Source organism: Taudactylus pleione, unplaced genomic scaffold (assembly GCF_031769625.1).
Source record: "Taudactylus pleione unplaced genomic scaffold, aTauple2 ptg000244l, whole genome shotgun sequence".
Lineage (NCBI taxonomy): Eukaryota > Metazoa > Chordata > Amphibia > Anura > Myobatrachidae > Taudactylus > Taudactylus pleione.
The window spans coordinates 8408046-8430976 of NW_028284646.1; the positions used below are offsets into that span (position 1 = coordinate 8408046).

At 41.7% G+C, this 22931-nt stretch overlaps 1 protein-coding gene across 2 annotated transcripts in view; it reads right to left on the reverse strand.

Moving 5' to 3' along the window:
* Positions 1–22697, reverse strand: part of MYOM2 (myomesin 2) — a 184744-nt gene extending 162047 nt beyond the window's left edge. For both annotated transcript variants that reach the window (XM_088479697.1, XM_088479696.1), the window contains exons 1-2: positions 22614–22697; positions 230–357 (exon numbers count right to left, since the gene is read on the reverse strand). In XM_088479697.1, the coding sequence (XP_088335823.1) occupies positions 230–336 (107 nt within the window). In that variant the 5' untranslated portion in view covers positions 337–357; positions 22614–22697. The remainder of the gene's footprint in view (positions 1–229; positions 358–22613) is intronic.
* Between the last annotated feature and the right edge of the window lie 234 nt (positions 22698–22931).

Consider the following 22931-nt stretch of genomic DNA (forward strand, 5'->3'; position numbering starts at 1 on the left):
TAGTTTTCCAATCATACTGCTTGTGATTATTCTATTTCATTGCTCACTTATACCCGTTAGATCATTCAGTGACCATGTGAGGAGAAATTGTGGTGATCTTGGCAGGGACTGAAAAAAAAGTATTTCACTTGTAATTACTATACAGGATTTCTACATACAGGTGTACTGGATGCTCAGAACACGAATAAAATGCAGTTAAGGAAAATAAAGTGAAGTGAACACTACTTACTTTTGTGTTGAATATTCTTGAACTACATATCTGGTCTGAAGATTGCGATACGATTGGTCATAATGCTTATGTCTCCTTTGATAAGAAGTGACAGCCTTTGAAGACATTGCACCAGGCTGTCCTTAGAGCTATATAAAAAGAAATGAATAGTTATTTCAGGCATAAGGCTTTTATAGGAGAACATTAGTAAGTTATTTAATAGTAGCTATTTAAAATATGTAGACATACCATCTAGTATTACATATGTGTAATAAATCATATAATTGCCTTATGCCATTGCAATCACATGTATTTCATAATGGAACAATAGCATTTGCCCTGGACTCTTGCCAATCCTTAGAATAGCCAGTAATAGAGCCTGGATGTAGATGGCTTTAAAAATGTTTTTAGTATATCTGGTTGTAAAGTGGTTCCTTAATCAAATTAAGATTATGTTGTAGATAATCCCTTCTATGCAGCTAAACAGAATAGGTACCCACTTCTGTGATTTTTTTTCTTGGGACCACTAATCTATTACAGATTACACCGTCTTTGCTATTGAATCTGAAACTATGCGAAGTCAAAAGATTGAAAAAGCTCAATGATGGAATATTATGTCTTAAATGTAAATAATACTTTATCATCAACCAATTATTATGCAAGCATTCAGCATTTAGTGGTCAGAAACACTGTGTTTAATAATTGTTGTTCCTATGAATTGCATTCAAACAAAATGCACATACAGTATTATTATTTTAGGAGGTCTTTGAACATCATAATCTGTGTCATGATGTCTTAATAATGTCATGCTTCCTCAATTTGATTATAATACTTTTTTTGCATTTTATATTCTCATCATTAATAAGTATCAATTTGCAAAGCCTAGAAAGTATGAAGAATTTCTAAGAATTACACCGGAGAGGTTGAAAAAAAATTATTTTACTGTGCATTGTGATGGTCACCAGTGACACCAGTAGGTAAGCCACTATAACCAAGCTAGTCGTGGTCTTCACCGTTGGTGTCCCATTTTCATGGAGCTTAATGAGTTTACCAGTACTCTCTTGACCACTGTCCTTGTGCACAGCTCATATGGGTCTATTTACTAAGCAGTATTAGGAGACAGAGTGAAAAGTGATAAGGTGCCAGCCACTCAGCTCCCAACTGTCATTTTTCAAACACAGCCTGTGAGATGGTAGTTAGGAGCGGTTTGGCTGGCACCTTATCACTTTTCACTCTGGCCCTCATTCAAAGGCGCTCGCAAAATGCGAGTGGTCGCTCTGAATGTGGGCAGCCGCTTGTGTTTTGAAGTGCGGCCTCCTGGTCGCTAGCTAAGCTGTGGGTTACCAGCCACAACTTTAGCGACCAACCAGATTGATGGTCGCGATGGTCAAGACCATCGCGACTATCGGGGCTTGCGGCGAGACCCTGAGTTTGGGTCTCGACAACCGCAAGCCCCAGGGAGCTTCATGCTCTGATCGAGCAGGAAGCTCCCCACTGACATCACTGCTGATGTCAGTGTGGCTGCCCACAAAACGGCAGGCGTTCCTTAAGGAATGCCTCCGTTTGTGAAACCACCCCCCTCCCCACCTACTAAACAGGGCGAGCTGTTGATTAACATCGACAGCCGCCCCATTGGTAGCGAGCCTGGGAGCGAGAGAATTTCTCTCTCACTCCGGGATTGGCGCACGCGCAGTGCGGCCACTGCGCGTGCACAGGGCCTAAATATTGACCCGCTTGCAAGCGCTCAGCGCTTGTGAGCGGGTCTGAATAGGGTCCTCTATCCCCTAACACTGCTTGGTAAATAGACCCCATAGTGACTTATTGGTAAGGCTATTTAGGCTTACTAATAAGGCTAACTAGCAACCATTAATAGTGTAGAATAGGTCAGGCAGGTCCTGTCATACACAAACAGGCATGAGTGATGTAGAATCAGCATGTGACAAAAATGAAAGATGGTCTGGAACAAAGCAAAGGTGAGCAACAGCTAAAGGCAATACCACCCAAGCCAGGTGTCTGAGTGATAACAGGCCTGTACTTGAATATGCTCTGTCAGTTTAGGGTGGGCTTGTATCTAATCCCTCACATGCATGTCTATGACTGCACACCCAATAGACTATATGCAGCTCAGTGAGTCAACCAAGGAATCAAAGAACCAGCCTCGAACCCTGCTATGAAAATGCTGGAGTGGTATTTATTTTACCTACAGTTAATTATTAAAAAATAGGGACAATTTCAGGGATAACTTAAAAGGGGACAGTTCTCTAAAATCTGGGACCGATCCCACCTGGATATTAGGTTGGTAGACAACTATGGATGGCCTATATTAACAGCAAAACTATGCTGGTTAATTCATGAAAATTTGAAGTCAAATAATATCCAACCAAATAAAGCATAGATAGAGGGTAATTATGCCTAAAATGAAAATGAAGGGCTCTAGTAGTGCCATACCACACTACTTTATCTTCTCACCAGGTGTCAATAAGCTCCCACCAGCATGCTTTAGTTCTCTATATTAATTCCAACAACTGCACACAAAGCTACATGTTTAGTTTTTGGCCAAGTTCTTTAATAATCAACTTAATACAAAATATATCACATAGGTGATGGCCAATTAGCCTGTAGTGTGATCTGGAAGGTCATTGGTTTTACCTGAGCAAGTTTGTAATGGTCTAAAGCTGGGTACACACTGAAGCAATGTCGGGCCAATTCACCGTTTTGTAAGGACAAATCACCTACATTGCTCAGAGTTTAGTATGCTCAATATGCGGGTGCCCGCGGTCACTAATGACGTCGCCAGGTTTGACGTGCTGCACATCAAGCCTAAAGATAACGCTAGCAATATGATGCACATTGTCTAGTGAGAACGGCCAACAGGACGACCAGGTGATATGGCGTTCCAGTTTGGCCCCTGAAGTTGTCACTTCTTGCCTAACCCAGCCAGTGATCTTAAAGATGATTGTTCTACTGTGTACAGGAGCAACGATAAATCATATACAATCAAACGATAGATATATCATTCAGTCATTAGCAAGACTGCACAGTGTGTACGCTCAATATTGCTTGTTCTGGGCGCCAGGAAAATTGGAAAGATTGCCAATCGCTCCAGTGTGTACCCAGCTTAAGGATATGGGCCCTCATTCAGAGCCGCTCGTTAGCGGCAGTACGCTCGTTCCGAGCGATGTTTGCACATCTGCGCATGCGTACGGTTTTTAGTACGCATGCGCGAACCAGTCAGTGCGGCCAAAAATCGTTTGTACGCTATATAGCGAGTGCCTGCTATTTTGAGTGACAGAATGAGGCGTATGTGGGTGGTAACAGGGGAAGGTGCTTGAAAATGGGGAGTGGAGATCCGAATGCAGGCGTGCTTAAAGGTCAAAACGGGCGTATTATGGGTGTGCATAATTAATTCAGCAGCGTCATTGACCACGTCACTGGGTTATTTTATAGCCAGAACTGCTCGCAAATTTGTGGTAGCAAACACCAACCACAAGAATAGCGAGCAGTTCATACGCTGGTCGATGTACTCGATTAATCTAATAAATAGCGGACATGACATAGGATGCGAGCGGCCAGGGGGCGTTTTTAACAAATAAACGAGCGTATGTTTTGCTCGCTCGTTCAGACTTAGAGGCGTGAACAGACTACAATTTGCGAACGGATCATTTGAATAGCCACCCCTTGTTTTTGAACGTACGACCGCAAATAGCGAACGGCTCTGAATCAGGCCCATGATCTCTTATCCAAACCAGGTATTTTAGTAATTAAATTATATTCATTTTTAAGATTTTGTGTGTAAATGTTATTTTTGCTTTAATACTGAAGGTTATACTGAAGGTTATAACAATGTTATAATGTGTAAATAAAGGCCCTCATTCAGAGCCATACGCTCTGAGCAGAGCGCACACTCTGGATGAGGGCCGCCCTCCATAATTATGGAGCGTCCTCCTGGACGCTCGTATAGCTGTGGGTCACCACCCACAGCCTATACGAGCGTGCATTTTGATGGCCGCGATGGTCGTGACCATCGCGACCATCGAAACTGCGAGCTGGAGCCTGCGGTTGAGGTTTTCAACCGCAAGGCCCGGAGTGATTTTGGCTCTATCAGAGCCAAAATCACTCCCACTGACATCACTAGTGATGTCAGTGGGCCGGCTTCTGACGGTAGGCGTTCCCTTGGGAACGCCCCCGGCAGGGAGGCACGCCCCCGGCACGCCCACCAAAGGGGGCGTGCTGTCAATCAACATCGACAGCACGCCCCCTTTGATCAGACACAATGAGCGAAGGAAAGTCCTTCGCTCGTCGCGTCTGGCGCATGCGCACGACGGAGCTCCCGCCGTCGTGCGCATGCGCAGTGCACAACATCGACCCACTTTCGAGCGGACAGCCGCTTGCGAGTGGGTCTGAATCAGGCCCAAAGTTTGAAAAAGTTTGGTTTCATTTAATTTATTTTCCTGGGTATAATGTGACAAAAGGTAAGGATTTTGACAGGTTATGATGGTTTTCTATAGGCACTATATACACTTACATTTGTCTTATTACCAAAATAAATTGACGTATATGCTAAAAAACAAACATCTGGGGTATATTTACTAAAGCTTGATTTTAATCAATTTTGGCCCTCATTCAGAGCCGTACGCTCTGAGCAGAGCGCACGCTCTGAATGAGGGCCGGGCTCCATTTTCATGGCGCGTCCTCCTGGACGCTCGTATAGCTGTGGGTCACCACCCACAGGCTATACGAGCGTGCATTGTGATGGCCGCGATGGTCGAGACCATCGCGACCATCGAATTTGCGAGCCGGAGCCTGCGGTTGAGGTTTTCAACCGCAAGCTCCGGAGTGATTTTGGCTCTATCAGAGCCAAAATCACTCCCACTGACATCACTAGTGATGTCAGTGGGCCGGCTTCTGACGGGAGGCGTTCCCGTGGGAACGCCCCCGTCAGGGAGGCACGCCCCCGGCACGCCCACCAAAGGGGGCGTGCTGTCAATCAACATTGACAGCACGCCCCCTTTGATCGGACACAACGAGCGAAGGACTTTCCTTCGCTCATCGCGTCTGGCGCATGCGCACGACGGAGCTCCCTCCGTCGTGCGCATGCTCAGTCCATAACATCGACCCACTTGCGAGCGGACAGCCGCTCGCAAGTGGGTCTGAATCAGGCCCTTTGTTCGATTTAAAATCGATCAAAATTTATGAAAATCGATTAACATCGATATTTTGTTTCTAGGGCTAAATCACGCATTAACTGACAGACAATTTTTGATTTTTTTTTTTAAGCATTAGTAAATGTGTGATTTAGCCTCAGAAAAACAACATTGATGTTGATCGATTTTCATAAATTTTAAATTGACTAATATCGACCTTTAGTAAATATACCCCTAGGGCCTGATTCAGAGCCGTTCGCTATTTGCGGTCGTTCGTTCAAAAGCAAGGGGTGGCTATTCAAATGATCCGTTCGCAAATTGCAGTCTGTTCACACCTCTAAGTCTGAACGAGCGTGCAAAACATACGCTCGTTTATTTGGTAAAAACGCCCCCTGGCCGCTCTCACCATACGTCATGTCCGCTGTTTATTAGATTAATCGAGTACATCGACCAGCGTATGAACTGCTCGCTATTCTTGTGGTTGGTTTTTGCTACCACAATCTTGCGAGCAGTTCTGGCTATAAAATAACCCAGTGACGTAGTCAATGACGCTGCTGTATTAATTATGCACACCCTTAAAACGCCCGTTTTGACCTTTGAGCACGCCTGCGTTCGGATCTCCACTCCCCATTTTCAAGCACCTTCCCCTGTTACCACCCACATACGCCTCATTCTGTCACTCAAAATAGCAGGCATTCGCTATATTGCGAGCACATGAATTTCGGCCGCACTGACTGGTTCGCGCATGCGTATAACGATCCGTACGCATGCGCAGAAGTGCGAACATCGCTCGGAACGAGCGTACTGCCGCTAGCGAGTGGCTCTGAATGAGGGCCCTAGTTCTCTGCATAACCTGATCACTCCACACTGAACTCACTGCTTGGACACTGCAAGAACTTACCACTTTGCTTGAAAGAAAGTATTTGTTCTGTTTTTTTGTTTTCACTTACCTCAGACTGTACCAATACCGATTTGCCTCTATACTTCTGTCTGAATTACCATTGCTTTTTAGCTTTGCCTCACATCCTTTCACTACTATCATTGTTTACTTTAGTATCTACTATCTGCACCCATTAAATCTCCATAACTATTCTGGGTAATAATAACCTTTTGTCATTGTTTACACATATTTGCCATTACTTTACTTTCACCTACATTTCTACAAATTTACTGCACTGTCTGCATCTTATACAGCCTCAGGGCCTGATTCAGTGCCGCTCGTAAGCGGCCGTTCGTTCACTCCGAGCGATGTTCGCACAACTGAACATGCGTATGGGTCGTAATGTGCATGCGCCAACCAGTCATTGTGGTCGGAAATCGAGCGCGTCACTTGGTTGTTTCTTAGCCTGAACTGTTCGCATGATTGCGGTAGGAAAATCCAACCACAAGCACTGCGAGCAGTTCAGCCGCCTTTCGATGTACTCGATTAATCAAATAAATAGCGGAGATGACGTAGGATGCGAGCGGCCAGGGGGCGTCTTTACAAAATAGCGAGCGCATGTTTCATTCGCTCGCTCAGACATAGAGGCGTCAACAGACCGCAAAGAGCGAGCGCTCAATTTAAATAGCCGGCCCCTTTTTCTGAACGAGCGAGCGCAAATAGCGTCCGGCTCTGAATCAGGCCCTCAATTCCTACTACCAGTTTTGCTTCCCCTATTTACCTGTCTCCCTTCTACCCCTCTGCTTCTGTCTCCCACCTCTATCATTACTCCTTTTTCATTCGCTCCTCCACCACCATGGTCCAGTTACCCCCCCCCATTGAGACCGGCTCCCTGTCTCCTCTCCTCACCTCCATCCACATCACACCAAACTCCACCCAGCCTGCCACCTGCAGTTTCCCTTCCTAGCCCAGATTCCCACACCCTCTCTACACTCTCTCCATCACTTTCCTTTAAATTAATCTCACCTCCACGTTACAGCAATTCTAATAATATCAGATCTTTCCCACAAACTCAGTCTCCCTTTCCTCTGTCTTCTGGAATGCCAGTTCTGTCTGTAACAAACTGGTCCCCACCCATGACCTTTTCATCTCCAAGTAGTTTAATCTCCTAGCCATCACCAAACCTTTGATTTCCACTCTGATTTCCTCCCTCCTCTGGGGCTGCACATTCTCTCACACACCATGGCCTGGAACTCGCCATGGTGGTGGTGTTGGGGTCCTTATATCGTCCGGTTACTCCTTCCAGCTCATACCTTTTGAACTGTCCCTCTCATTCTCTACATTCGTGGTTCACGCTATTCACCTTTTCCAATCTGTTCACCTTCAAGTTGCTGTCATTTATCATACCCCTGGCCCTACCTCCAAATCATTGACAACATTGCTTCCTGGCTCCCCCACTTCCTCTCCACAGACACTCCCATTCTCATCTTAGGTGACTTCAATATCTCTATCAATGTCCCCACAGAATCCTCTGTCTCTAAACTCCTTACCTTCACATCATCATTTGGTCTCTCCCAATGGACTTCTTCACTCTCCCATGTGAGTGGACACTCACTTGATCTGGTCTTCACTCACCGTTGTGATACTTCTGATTACACCAATTTCCCTTCCCCCTCTCTGACCATCATCTTCTCTCTTTTAACTTATCTCTTTCTCCTTCTCCACCTCTGCCTCCTAAGGCTACCATTATTAAGCATAACATTGACGCCGTTCCCTTATCCTCCCTGTGCGACCCACGTCTCCCCCTATTCTCTCTCTCCCCTGTCCTGAACGAGCCACTTCCCTATACAATGCATCCCTTACTTCTGCTCTTGATTATGTTGATCTGTCAATCACTACTCATCCTCGTAGATTCACACCTCAACCCTGGCATTCCAAATACACCAGATACTTGCAATAGTGTTCACGAACCGCTGAGCAATAGTGGAGGAAATCATGCTCTAAGGCAGCCTTTTAACATTTATTTAAAATATATGCTCTCATACTATAGTGCTGCCTTTTCCCTCTCTAAACAGTCATATTTCAAGAATCTCATCTCCTCCCAGTCCTCAAACCCACAGCATCTCTTCATCACTTTCAACTCCCTCCTCTGACCTCTTCCTCCTCGACTCCCCTCCTGACACTATGCCCTTGACTTTGCCACCTACTTTACATCTAAATTTAACTCCATACTTCAGGACATTGACTCCCACCAGACCCTAAGCACTCCACCCCCTCCTTTCCCAGACCACCCCTCCCCATTCATCTTACCAACTCTAACATCTTTCTCCTCTGTCTCTGGAGTGGCAGTCCTGGCCCTCATCTGGCCATCCCCCCTTCTACCTCCCTCTTTACCCTATCCTCTCCCACCTATTCCGCTACCTCTGTCCTTTTGACTGTTAACATTTTGCCCACCTTCAATTTCTCCCTCTCATCAGGTACTGTCCCTTCTGCATTCTCCAACTACCGGCCCATCTCTCTTCTCCCTTTTGCCCCCAAACTCCATGAGCATATTGTTTACAACTGCTTTGCTGCCTTTCTTAACTCCAACTCCCTGTTTGACCCATTTCAGTCTGGCTTTCATTGTCTTTACTATACTGAAACCGCCCTCACGAAAGTCAGCAATGACCCCTTTGCTGTCAAATACAAGGGCCACTACTCTATGCTCATTCTCCTTGACCTCTCTGCTGCTTTTGACACTGTGGACAAGTGTCTCTTCATGCAACTTCTTCATTCCTTTTGTCTAGGTGATACTGGGCTCTCCTGGCCGGCCTCCTACCTCTCTGACCATCTATTCCATCTCTGCATCCTCTCATGACTCCTCTTCCTCCCTCTTCTACTAATGGTAGGTTATCCCAAGGTTCTGTTCTTTGACCTCTATATGTGCTCTATAGGTGAACGCTTCAGCTCCTTTGGCCTCCAATATAAGCTCAATACTGATGATACTCAGATCTACCTCTCCTCCCCTGACCTCTTCCCCTCTCTTCACACTTGTATCTCCAACTATCTTTTTGTTATAATTTCCTGGATGTCCCAGCTTTCTTAAGCTTAACATGTCTAAGACTGAGCTGATCATCTTCTCACCGTCCCGCATGACCTCACTTTCTACAATTTCATTATCTAGTATTTTATTATTTTATCTTATGCATGCCTAGGTCCACTTCTAACATGTAATAAATACTTTCAAGCACTAAAAAGTGACAAATGTCTCATCAATCTCATGAGTATTTTAAAACATAGTGGTAGTTACAATGAAACACAAAAACATTAATAAAGGAGGTATGCCTAAAGTAGAAGTAGGTTGCAATTTGTTAACTGTTTTAACCATACACATTTTCAATCGTATCCAAATGTAAACATATCACTCATCTCTTTTATAGGGTTGATTCAAAGGGTGATAAGTGCCCATTGTGAGCTTGAATGAAGAATTGCAAAAAAAGTCTACATATATTGTGAAAGTAACAAGCCTTTATGTACAGGTTGAATTATACCAACAACCAAAAACTATTGCTTGCTTAATATTGAAAAGAATATATCAGCCAATGGCGTCACTATGGGGGGTGCATACCGTACCAGGTGACACCATCCAAGGTGAAATTAAAATAGAAAAGCTACTTTGCTATTTTGGTTTGACCCCCTCAGATGGTGTCATGAGCAGTGGTGTTGGATGATGTTTGCATGCCTGGAGAGAGAAACGGGGCTGCCCAGGGGCTCCCAGAGCACTGAGCAAATCCCCAGAATGATGAGAATGGCGGTGTGACCCACAGCCACACTCCCAAAATGTCATGCATCAGTGAGTGTAGCTGCATTGTCACAAGGCCACACCCCCTTTATACATCATGCCTTCAGTGCATGCAGAGCATCATAAGAGGGGTGACAGGGTGAGTACAGTGCACTGGGTGTCACCAACCCTAGTGACGCCATTGATATCAACTAAGGATAGATTTCCAAACTGTTACTAAGGAACCTAGCAGTTATTAGGAAGCTCCACTTACATAATTTACACCTACAACTAGTAATATTTATACTATGGTGGTAAGGAGTTCTATTGTAGAAATAGCTGATATGGCTCTATCCAGTTCCATAATGATCACATACTGTTACATGTGTATCATATGTGATACATTAATCCTGCATCTTCACACGGACATCAACAAACCACAAAACACATGTAACCATAAGTCTTCTCAAGTAATAAAATCTAATAAATACTTCCATTTGAGACCCCACATGAATAAACACAACTATAGGGACCTATATTATACGATATGATAGGGCCCACACTTGTCTGTACGTAAAACCGATGGCGGAACACCTGCACATATGCAGGACCCATTCTGCACATGTGGAGAACGAGTCCTGCATTATCGCGGGCAGTGCCAGTAAGCAGCAACATAATTGACATTCTGTGGCCGTTTGGGGGCGGGGAGAGGGTTGTGCCGGCCTGTATTCCTGGAAATGGATGGGTATCACCCCCATTTCCTGTGAATGCCAAAGCCAGGGTCTACGTCTTTTGGCGCAGATTTCCTGGCCCCGCAAGGTTATGTACTAAGAAACCTTACTTAAAAATCCATGTTAATTGTTGTAGTTTATTATAAATATTTTGATTATTAGAATTCTTAGTGCTTATAGTGTGCACCTGCTTTTCCCCCCCCTTATTTTCTGCTGTAAAACTACAGGTCTCAGCATGGTTCCACCTATTATTATGTTTAAGTTAGGATGTGCAGCCCAGCCCCCCCTTTTTTTCCTCTGTGTATGTGTTTATTTAAGGTACATTTGAAGGTAAGACCCCTTCTCTTGGGCTAGCACTCCTCCTACCTACCCCAGGTGATTTTAATTGGGATGAGTCCTTTGCATTGCAGGTACACACATCTAATGGGCTCTGTGAAAGGTAAGTCCTAGTTAATTATTTAATGTGTCAGAATTAGGGATGTAAGGGACCCACCTTACAAGGTTCTCAGTGACGTGGAAGGGATAAAACATCTTTGGACAAACATGTACTAAGAAACCTTACATTAAAAACCATGTTAAATGTTGCAGTTTATTATAAATATTTTGATCATTAGATTTCTTAGTGCTTATAGTGTGCACATGCTTCTCTCCCCTTATTTATGCTTTGATGAGGTAAACATTGAGACCGATGGTCGTGATGTTGATGCAATACTGCATCTTCGACCGCAGCTCTCGAATCGCAGATGCTGACAGGAGGCGTCTTTTTACTTCAGACACCTCCTGCACATTAGCATAGTTACGTATCCCTGCTGTGTTGAAAGACGTAGCAGTGATGTGTTCTGCGTCCATCTCTGAATCAGGCGCATGGCAGAAAGCTGAGACACATCAAAATCTTTACAACTTCCCACAAGTAACTATAGTAATAAATCAAACATGCCATCCATGTGGTAAAAGAAGATAGTTTCAAAAGATCTGGGCATCATATGTATATAGTGCCTGATGTGAAGGAACTAAAACGTTATGCAGCATATAGGGGTATTCAATATGGAGCGAAAACTCAGTTTTTGCGATGCTTTCGCACTGATGGCGTCATTTTTGGAGGTTTTGGTTTTACACCGTATTCAATTTCAAAGACTTTTCGCAGGTTCAAAAAGTCTTTGAAAAAAAATGGGGATAACTTTTCACCACTGAATAGGTGGCGAAAAAAAGTGCAGAATTTGGGTTTAGGGGTGCAGGCTTAAAAAAAATAGCCTGCACCCCTGGGAATGACATTTTAAAAATATCTGTGTCAAAAAAAGTTTTAAAAAAAAATAGGGACACCCCAAAAAATGTATTTAAAAATTGGGGTGAACAAAAAAAATGGGAAAAAAGTGTTTAAAAATAGGGAAATAGGTTCAGGGCTATTCTGTAAGTATGCGGCAGGTGTATTCTAGAATAGGTTATTAGCGGCAGGTGCATAGTTGCAGAATTTTTTAAAACTTACTTTAGGGATATAAAAATATGCTAGTACCCATTTTCATGTACCACAAATTTGATGGGACCACTTAAAAAAATGAAAAAAATAACCTAAGTGCTCTTCTGCAACACTTCTTCAATGTCGGGAAAAAACACCTGCTGCGGCTATTTAAATCCCCGACTTTCATTTGCAGGCTAAAACGGGGGTACCCATAGTGATCCCCCCATGTTTTTACAACTTTAGGGGGGTCCTACAATTTATTGCAGGAAAATTTTGTTTTCTTATGCAGACCCCACTTCGCACCTTCCCGTTTTCGTAGGTTTTATATTGAATATGGGGATAAAGCGGGCGCGCGCCCGATACTTTTTCCCAGGAAAATCTCTGATGTGGAGCGAAAAGTCCAGCATGGACTTTTCGCTCCCATACTGAATACCCCTCATAGTATCATGGTGATCACCACTGTTGTTCACAGCACTGGCGTCATGGGATGGACACACCAAACATGCTATAGGTTAGTTGACTTCCAAGGCAGGGCCAAATTAACAATGGGATGGATGAAGCTGCAGCTCCAGTCCTCCACATAAAAATAGGCCAATCATCATCGCAGCATGATGATGGCCAATGCCTAGCTGGTCATACAATCAGCCATAAATCATATGTATTAAAAATGTGTTTCTAGTTTTCTCACATTAGGCAATTTTTCAATATTTATGTATTTAGAGATACAGTGGCACTAATAGCGTAGGGGGTATACACACCCACATCATACTTGCTGACATTCTGGCAGCCCCCTCTGGGAGGGGGCAGCCAGATCGGACAAGCAAAGGGGATGTGGCACGGTAGAGGGGGCGTGGCCGGTGACTACCTGGCAATTAGGGCGGAGCGAGGGGGCGGCCATGAAATCGCATCATTTTGGTCTCGCCCCCACTAAACAATGCTGAGATTTTCGGCATTGTGAAGCAGGGAGCGGGGTCATGATGACACGATTAAGCGCGAAAAGCATCATCACCTCCCTCTTCCCCGCTGCTGGGGTTTGTCTGGGATTCGCGGGGGGTCAAGGGGTCTCGGAAGCCGGGAGGTTTATCTACTTTTCCGCAGGGGCGGGAGCACCATATCGGGAGAGTAGGTAAGTACAGTATGACCCACATGGCCCTGGCCACACCCATGGGCCACACCCCCACAGCACTGGTCACAACTGCTTCCCTTCTCAGTATAGGCCTTTGAACATTATCAGTCCAAAGTCCATGTAAAAGGTCTATGTAGTAAAAGCCTTGGAGAGAGATAAAGTGGTCGGAGATAAAGTTCCAACTAATTAGCTCCTAACTGTCACTTTACAGGCTGTTTTTTTAAAAAGACAGTTGGGAGCTGATTGGTTGGTACTTTATCTCGGTTCACTTTATCTCTCTCCAAGGCTTAGTACATAGACTCCTTAATATATTTTGTAAAACACTACATAATACGTAGGCACTATATGAATAACTGTTAGTAAACATGTATTATACTTAAGATTCATGCAGTGGTGCTTCATTTGGAAATGCTAGGCCTGCGACTCATGTACAAGGATGCAGGACTGCAGTTTTTGTCCAGTTACTAGATGGAAACATTACAACAGTGGACAGTCCGGCATTGCTATAATTGCACTTTATCTGTTATCAGAGCAAGAGTGTCTAAATGGGGCTTGTCTGTGTGGCCTTTATTATATTGCAGACACATAAGAACTAAAGCGTAATCAGTTTTGATTGAAGAAAATTCTATCATACCATTATGCAGTCAAAATACTGGTTGTAACTTATAAGCATTTTTTTTTACTTTCAAACTAAATTCTCTGTTTTTTTGTGTCCTCCTTCAATGTTTAAAGTGTTGCTTAAAACCTCACAAAACTGCAATTTTTGGAGGTTTACCGCAATATATATGGATCCCCCATATATAAAAAGGTCCTGTGGTCCCGCAGCACCACAACTCACATTGGATGCTATCGGACTGTATTGTGTCTGCATGCATGAAGCTCTGGAAAGCGTAACTTTCCAGAGCTTGTGTCGCTAGCCAACACCTTCATCAGATGGTGTTGGCTATAGAAGCCTAGGCTTCTTTTTGCAAAATTCTTTTCAGACTCTTCTCCGTTATCTGCGGCTTGTGCATACACTGAGCGATATCTGCGAATGTGCCTTTCAGTTGCCATGTCTGATACCTGGAAGTCTATGCATCCACCAGGACAGCTTGTTATTGGAAGAGCTGTGCCAGCAAGCAGGTAAATCTGCATACCGGTGATATAAAATGCCAGTGTGCAGGCGAATAGAGGGTGATATGATTGCAATATATTTGTTATATTTGATACATCTTCCCCTTATTTCTTTACAACCTTCTGAATTTGTATCCACATTTGTACATAAGCTGCTTGCAACATTGTTTATGTCTGTTGCCCTGAGATACAACACAAGCCTTCTCTCTGGATATACAGTACTCGTATTCAACACATGCAAACAGCACAGTAAAACAGAGTAGCAAACACAAGTCAACCAATATAAACAACAATCTGATTATGTAAATGGTTGAACAGCACAGTATGAAGTAAAAACGATGAAGCTATCTATTTAGTACAATTGCTAAAGGACAGTAGAAGACAGTCAATTAATTTAATTTGTAAAGGGACAACCCCAACACATTCTAACAGTTTTAAGGTCCCCATACATGGTGCGATATGCACCTTGCGATGCGACTTGTGATCCGAAGGCCGAGATATCGGATGGTCCCCACACACGGAGCGATCGGGTGGCCGACTCCCCAATATGCCGGCACCCCCCTCCCCCACCCACATAGCGCTGCATGGGATCGTACATTGAATCCCCAGATCAAGTGAACATGCAGTAAGATCTGGAGGTGCGATATACGATCCCACAGGAACGCGCACTGGCCGATACCACACCTACACAAGATATGAAATAGCAACGATATCGTACCAATCCGTCGGACGGCTGCTATATCGCACTGTGTATGGGGGCCTTTACATTATTATCTAGTGCTCCTGTGTTTTTATCAATGTATGCTTGGAATTACAGATGATGTTCAATGTCTGAGGAAGGTGGAATTTTACTCCTGAACCATGTGACCTGTACAAGTCTTCATACTGTAAGTGTATAAGTTGGTTTTATTCTCTTCGACAAATAATTCCTGCGCTTGATCTATTCTGGCGCTTGGTTCTAAAACTCCTGTTTTATTAGGTGTGGTATGTGCGATATACTGGGGAATCCTACATTAGTGTGGAAACATAGAAACTGGATCTATACTGATTCTACTGTATAACAGTATGCCTCTTGCTGAAGGATTATTATTCATAGTGACCAGTTATCCTGTTAGCCATAGAGTATTCATCTACTGAATGAAAGTGCTTAAATGTACTATAATTGGCCATATTAATAACTCTGCCTTTGATCTTTTCAAAGCATTCTGTCTTTTAACTAGTACTCTCCATTGCAGCATGCTATGTTTATTGTGAGTCTGCACCTGGGTGACACTAATAGTGTATTAGTCAGATCTAATGCTCCCAACTGGAGTAGCAGCTGTTCCTCATTGGATTGGTGAGTGATTGCTTTGAAGGCTTATATTGTGATCACCAAAAAATGTATACCCTGGACTATTGTGATTTAGCAGGTTATATTATAGCTAGGCTTGCCTTTTCTTAGTGGGTAATATAGGAATTGGATTTTCTCCTTGTTTTGTCCAGAAAAGTTGAAGTTATTTACTAAATAAAATAGCAATTATAATAGTATTGAGTATGTTTTTGTGCTATATGGCATGAGATGCTTGGCAAGACTTAGATGCTCCGTCAAAGGTAGGGATTGCCATACTTTCAGATTAAGCATAATGATATGTATTTTTCCTTTCAACCCAGATTATGGACTAAGTCACACATAGAAGCTACTGTACATGAATTGCCAGTGGCAGTATTCAAGGTATACCTGCATTGTACTTTTGTCATATTAGTGATACAAATTAGACGCATATTTTGTAATAATGTCACTTGCGGGGCACTTGGCACGGCTAAGTCACAAAGTCCATGGTGCACCAAACGGGGCTATTTCACACAATTTGAGTATATGTGTATGTGGACACATCTGTATTCTTAAGCCTACATAGGGGATTACCTTTGCCATGCATATACTTACAGTGGAAGAGAAAGGCTGGGGAAAATACCTGTCCTCTAATCTGTTTTGTGGAAATTGTGCTGTTTCACTTAAAAATAGGTGATTTTTGCTTTTTTAAGTGACATTATATGGGCCTATTACCAAAGTTGTTGGCTTTGTTGTTCTTGCAAAATGGGAATCATTTGGAAAGGGTTGTTGCTGGCTTGCCTAAGTCTTGTAGGAGTGTCTCTCTTCCTAAAAGTAACCCATGGACAGTCTTTCAAGGAACATCTGTCTGGGCCACCTGTCAAAGTGAATGCTGGTGTGTCTTGCACTTCAAAATCAGGGTGCAGGTGTGTTTATTTATCTATACGTTGTCATCCTTGACCTTGACCCATCTGCTTTGGTCTGTGTTTACACAAAAATTATCTATTAAGTCAGCAAATACAAGTGTCTCACTGATAATTTTGGGGCAAGACCTCAACCAATCAATTCTAAGTGCTTACCCAGGAATTACAATGAATCTCTCCTTATGACTTAGTTATTATAAATTGACTTTTACAAAAATAATATAAACTTTTAGACTACTGTGAATAGTTCTTATTTGTCTTAATATTGTCTTTGCTTTTATCATCTTTTATTGCAGTGACCATGACCTAAAAACATTGCTGGAAAGTGTAGTACCCATAAACAGTATGAGAAGACAGCAAGGCTCCTAAGGTATCAGAGCTACACAAATAAAGAAACATAATAATACAAGAAAGAACTAAGAAGAGCCTTACTCAGATAGTATATAAAGTTATGAAACTTCACAAAGGCATGTATTTATAGAATGTAAAGCAGTTTCTTAATATAGGGAGAATAAATGGATCTGCTTTCCTTCTCCTTAATTTAGCTTTAAAATGTATTAAATTATCTTCTGAAAGAGATCTATAATTCACAAAAAGAAATCTAATAATATAAAAAGATTGTGAGGGAGATATATCAAACCTTGGAGAGAGATAAAGTGGATGGAGATAAAGTACCAAACCAATCAGCTCCTAATTGTCACTTTACAGGCTGGGTTTGAAAATGAGAGTTAGGAGCTAATTGGTGGGTACTTTTAATCTATCTCCACTTTATCTCTCTCCAAGATTTGATACATATACCCTAGATAATGTTGGTGCCTTAAATAAAATTTGCTGGTAGAGTACCAATATACACTAAATTCTGAAGCCTAGTGGAACTGACAATATGTCGGGTCCTTGTACTAGTTTTTTAATTAGTGCTTTTACCCCACCCACCACACCCACCCACACCCACCTCCAACCTGGGGAAATACGAGCCTAAGAATATGTACACACTGAGATCTTGGAGCTCGATTCAGACCCACATGCTAGATGCGTTAGCTCGCTAGAAGCGTATGCAAATTTTGGTAAGGTAGATGATCACACGGCAAGGCATTAGCATGTCCACTATGTCTTAGTGTGCATTTGCATTGTGTATGCAGACGCCCACCAGCCTATTCATAAGACGGCCACTTCTGCACGTCATCTCCAGGAAGTATATGCCACCATCGGTACATTGCGTACCATTGGATGCGATCGCAGCGCTTGTGGCTACCTATACCCTACCGCAAGCACTGCGAGTGATTCAGTGTAAATTTCAGGCAAGTGACATGTACAATGATGCTGCCTGTTAGTTATGCGCGCCTCTGAAACAGTGTTAAGATGCTCAGGCACGCCTGCGTTCGCACTTCCACTCCCCTGTTTCTAGTGGCCAGCCCCTGTCACCACCCAGAAATGGCTTCTCCTGTCACTCATTCAGCGGGGCTGTCAATGTGCAATGAGCATATGCTTCCCGATGGCTCACACTGGTTCGCACACGCGCATTGCGCTGCATATGCAGGCGCAGAATGCAAATAGTCGTCTGGCTGCGTGCGAACGCTTCCTAGTGAGCGGGTCTGAATCGGGCCCTTGGTGCATAATAAAATGCAAGTAACCACACATGTAGACTGTTTATGTGTTTAGTTCTGTATATATTTTGTATGCATTTAATACGTGTTTAAAAATTACCTAAATCTAAAATTCAGAAAACATGTGCCTGTGACAGAACAGGAACTTGTCATCTTGGATAAGGCATGTGGAAACTGGAATCACATATGTAAATCATGTGTAAACTGGAATCACATATGTAAATCATGTGGAAACTGGAATCACATATGTAAATCATGTGGAAACTGGAATCACATATGTAAATCATGTGTAAACTGGAATCACATATGTAAATCATGTGGAAACTGGAATCACATATGTAAATCATGTGGAAACTGGAATCACATATGTAAATCATGTGGAAACTGGAATCACATATGTAAATCATGTGGAAACTGGAATCACATATGTAAATCATGTGGAAACTGGAATCACATATGTAAATCATGTGGAAACTGGAATCACATATGTAAATAATGTGGAAACTGGAAACACATATGTAAATGGTCCTTAAGCACATCTCTGAAATGAATGTAATCTTTGAACTGTAATAGATGTAATAGATGTTTGTTGATATAATGAAATGGAACAAGAAGCTTTTATAAAACAAATTATCTGCAACAAAAGGTAAATGCACATATAAATGTCGCCAATATGTTTGTGTACATTAAATTGTTGAAATTTGATGAAATCATGGAGCCTCTCCACCTTGTAGATTTACACACAGACACAATTATTTTCTGCTCCTGGGTCTCTACAACAGTGGCATGTGTTAGACATGGTAATATCCAAGCAGCCTCTGCAGCTGTTCTAAACATTCAGCAGGGTTGCTATGATTTCATCCACAAAATCACTTTCTACAAATCCCTGTCCATAGAACGACTTAAAAAAGCATTGCTAAGCTTACAGGGAAGGGGAACAACTGCTCCTACTATGCCACTATAGCGCTATACTGTAGTTTACAGATTCAGCTTCATAAACTCATAAAAAATACCACAGGCACAAGTGCTACATACAGTATTACAATGCAAAAAACTAAAACAGAGTGGTAGCTGAAACAATTTATGTATATACACACACTAACATTAACCATGCATTTTGGATTGCATGTTAAAACATATATAAATAAACATAATTTCATTGCATTTATGTATGATGCCGCTAAGATGCGTTTAGATATGTTTACAAATACTTTCAACCTGGCTCTTTCAAACATGTCTGTGACAAAAAAGCAAGTTCACGTGCTTATCTAGACTCCCATATCTAGGGGGCTATCCCAGATGCCCGGAAGAGTAGGCAAGTTTCCCAGAGGCTGCCCACGGCCGGTTAGGGATGCCCACTTCTAAGTGAAGTGAGCAGTCCTGACAGCTTGATTATGCGATTTGCAATAATGACGCTATAACTTGTGTCATTCTGGCTCCTCCCCCACTTCACAATGTTGGTAATCACAGCATTGCATAGTGAAACGTGGCAATGATAACATAATATCAGGATCACGCCCCCCATACTGCCCAATAGTTTGCATCAGGACTCCCTTACCACCCAAAAGAATAAGTTAATCACAAACTCAGTACCGGGTGCAAAAATTAAATATTAAAGCAATATTGTAATTGTTTGAAAATGAAAGGGAAATCTATAACACACCCTTACCGCCCACCTGGTGCCACCACCTGGGTGCCCAGTGCAAGTATGCACAGGGCGACTTGGTTATGCCTACCTACACTCATGTCAGCCAGTACACTCTATGTTGTGCAAGACAAAACTTGCTATGTAGATGCACACGACTCGCAAAAAAACACACTCTAGCCGTGCGTACTTTAAATGTAAGCAAAGGGCAAATATTTGTTACAGTGATTTTAATTTTCACATCTATGTATCTTAGCTTGTGTTAGAAGAGCATCCTACTTGCAGAAAAGTAAAAGCAGTGTGTACGTTACGTAAAGCTTGGCAACATACCCACTGTCATCAGAAATCATGCTTTGACCAACAAAACCATGTAATTGGTTACAGGGATTGAGTTTATTGGTTCCAATAACAACATACCCACACATACTTATGCTCCAGTTGGTAGCGTTATTTCTATTCCGTTCTATTCAATTATGTGAACTGTAAGTGTAAGCATTGTGGACAATAAAATGTACTGCCAGGGACACCTCCTTCTTACTTACTACAAGCTCTGATTACTACCATATTCCAAATGCAAGTGGGTAACCAGCTGTAAAATGTGTGCCACTTAAGTAAACAATCAAAAAACCTTTTACACCAAATATAATGTTATTGAAAACCAGTACCTTTCATTTCATATTTATATTGGGTACCAGTTCTTCTATAGACACTCGTATGTATGCCATTGATAAATGTAGGTGAAAAGTAAATAGACTGTTTTGATCGCTTATATATCTCAAGCATATTTAAAAAAAAGTCATATCAGCAACATATTTGTTATCTTAAAAAAATAGTGAACATCCACTTGAATAGCTATCAACAAGTTAAATGCAAGTTGTTCTATACAAATTGCATAAAGACAGTTAACGTAGCCCCCATAGAAGTTGGCATATAATGATATATTTTGCCATGTCCATAACAAAAGATTATGATAGGTTTTTTATAAATTATATACAACTCCATATGAGCATTGCCAGGTAATGGATCTGATCTCTAAAATTCATTTGTTAACATCTTACTTTCCCAAACCGCATTGTATTCTCAGTATACTGTACATTCATTTATGGCACATTGCATTGTTTATAGGAGCGTGGCAAAAAATAGTAACATATACCAGCTATTGTGTCTGCTCAACTCACTCATCAATTGTCTCCACCCTAAAATGTCACCGTGCCATTTCCATATGTCAGTGATATCAGCTGGTTTAGAAATCAACATCAAGATTATATTACACTGTCAGGCTCCCTCCATAACTAAATTCAGTCTCACAAGTAATTAATCCATCACAACTACTTGTACTGAACATTCATGAATTCTAATTAGATTGGCAACACGCTTTATATTTTGTTCTTCTATGTAACAGTCTTCATCCAGCACTAATTTGTAATGAGCAAAAACAGGTGCTTTCAGTTAATCTCACTTGTTCCACAATTATTCCAAAAAGCATAACAACAATATTTCATATTATGCCTAAATATAATATTGGTGGCTACAAGATGCAAACCATTTGTTAGATTAGCTCTAATTATTTAAACAGTACATTCATTATCTTTCTGTAACTGCATTAAAGCCAAAATAAGCCATCTACTGTACGACCTACAGATAAAAATTAAAGACAGTCACAAGCATCTTGCATACATGACATTCATGCGTGTCAATCAGAATTCGGTGTAATAAGCTAACAATTCCCTGAGAAACCCCATGATATGCTGCTTAAATGCAGAATATTTGTATTGTGAGAATGACACTAGTATTTTCTATGTACAAAATAGCTGCAGAAGTTTATATTGTTTATACTGTACCATATCTAGCTATACTAGTAGGAAGCATCACATCACTAAAACTATGACTGAAATCCTGTCTTCATTTATGAGGTTAGTCCAGTGTCCATCAGTACAGGAAGTCATGGCATAAGAAATAAAACTAAGCTGGATGAATCCAAATACCTAGTAAAGCACCTTTGCAATCCCTAGTATATCCCAGCACGCACAAATACAGCTTTGTGCCAATAAGTGTTCATGTATTCAACAAATCACAATGGATTTAGTAGTATGTAGTTATTGTGTAGTTGTGTGAAATGTCAGAATACATACTTTAAATGCATGGCATTTTCCTAAACCCACGGGGCAAGAGATTGTAATGTAATGCTTGTAATACCAATTGGGATGTGCTGCTTTATTAACTGTCTGGCTTGAATTCAAGCTAGTGAAGTACAAGGATTTGTTTTAATAGTAAAAATCTTAGAGAGCTAAGTTTACTCATTGGATGTGCCAATGGCTTACAATAACTAGATTTCTTGGCTGTCGTGCGTTTTACGCAGTTTTCTTACATTTTCATTAAATCTGTTTTTACTGTTTCAAAAATAAAGATTAGCAAAATGTAATTGGTTACCTAATAACTATATCATTAAACATTAAGTTATTTTTTACTATTGCTTAACATTTTAAAGCACAGTTTATGTAGTAGCATTTAATGGTAAATATATTACATACAATTAAAAAAATACTTATATTTAGTGCAAAGTATTGAACTGTCAATTTTGCTCAACATCCCATATTTAGATGTTGACCTGTTCAACATCTAAATATGTTGACCTCTTAATGTATTACTAATTAGATGTAGCAATGTCACAAGCTGATTTATGTGTCCTATGTAATATATAAATAACAACTTACCAGTGATAAGAGAAGTAAAACCTTCCCAGCAGAGTCGGACAGGATCTGTGTTAACCTACTAACCAAACTCAGAGTGATGAAAACAAAAATAATATCTATCAGTAGAGGAATGCTGCAGCACTTCCACCCCATTTATGGCAAGGCAGGATGCTATATATAGCTGACATGGAGTTGGACTACCACAGTTTTAGGTCACCCTGATCAAGTATATCCTAACTCTGAACACTACATGTTTTATGTTTCCAGGTTTCTTCATCCATTCATCCTAGGAAATAGTATTAGAATCATATGTGGGATCCTTGACTCAGCTTTCCATTA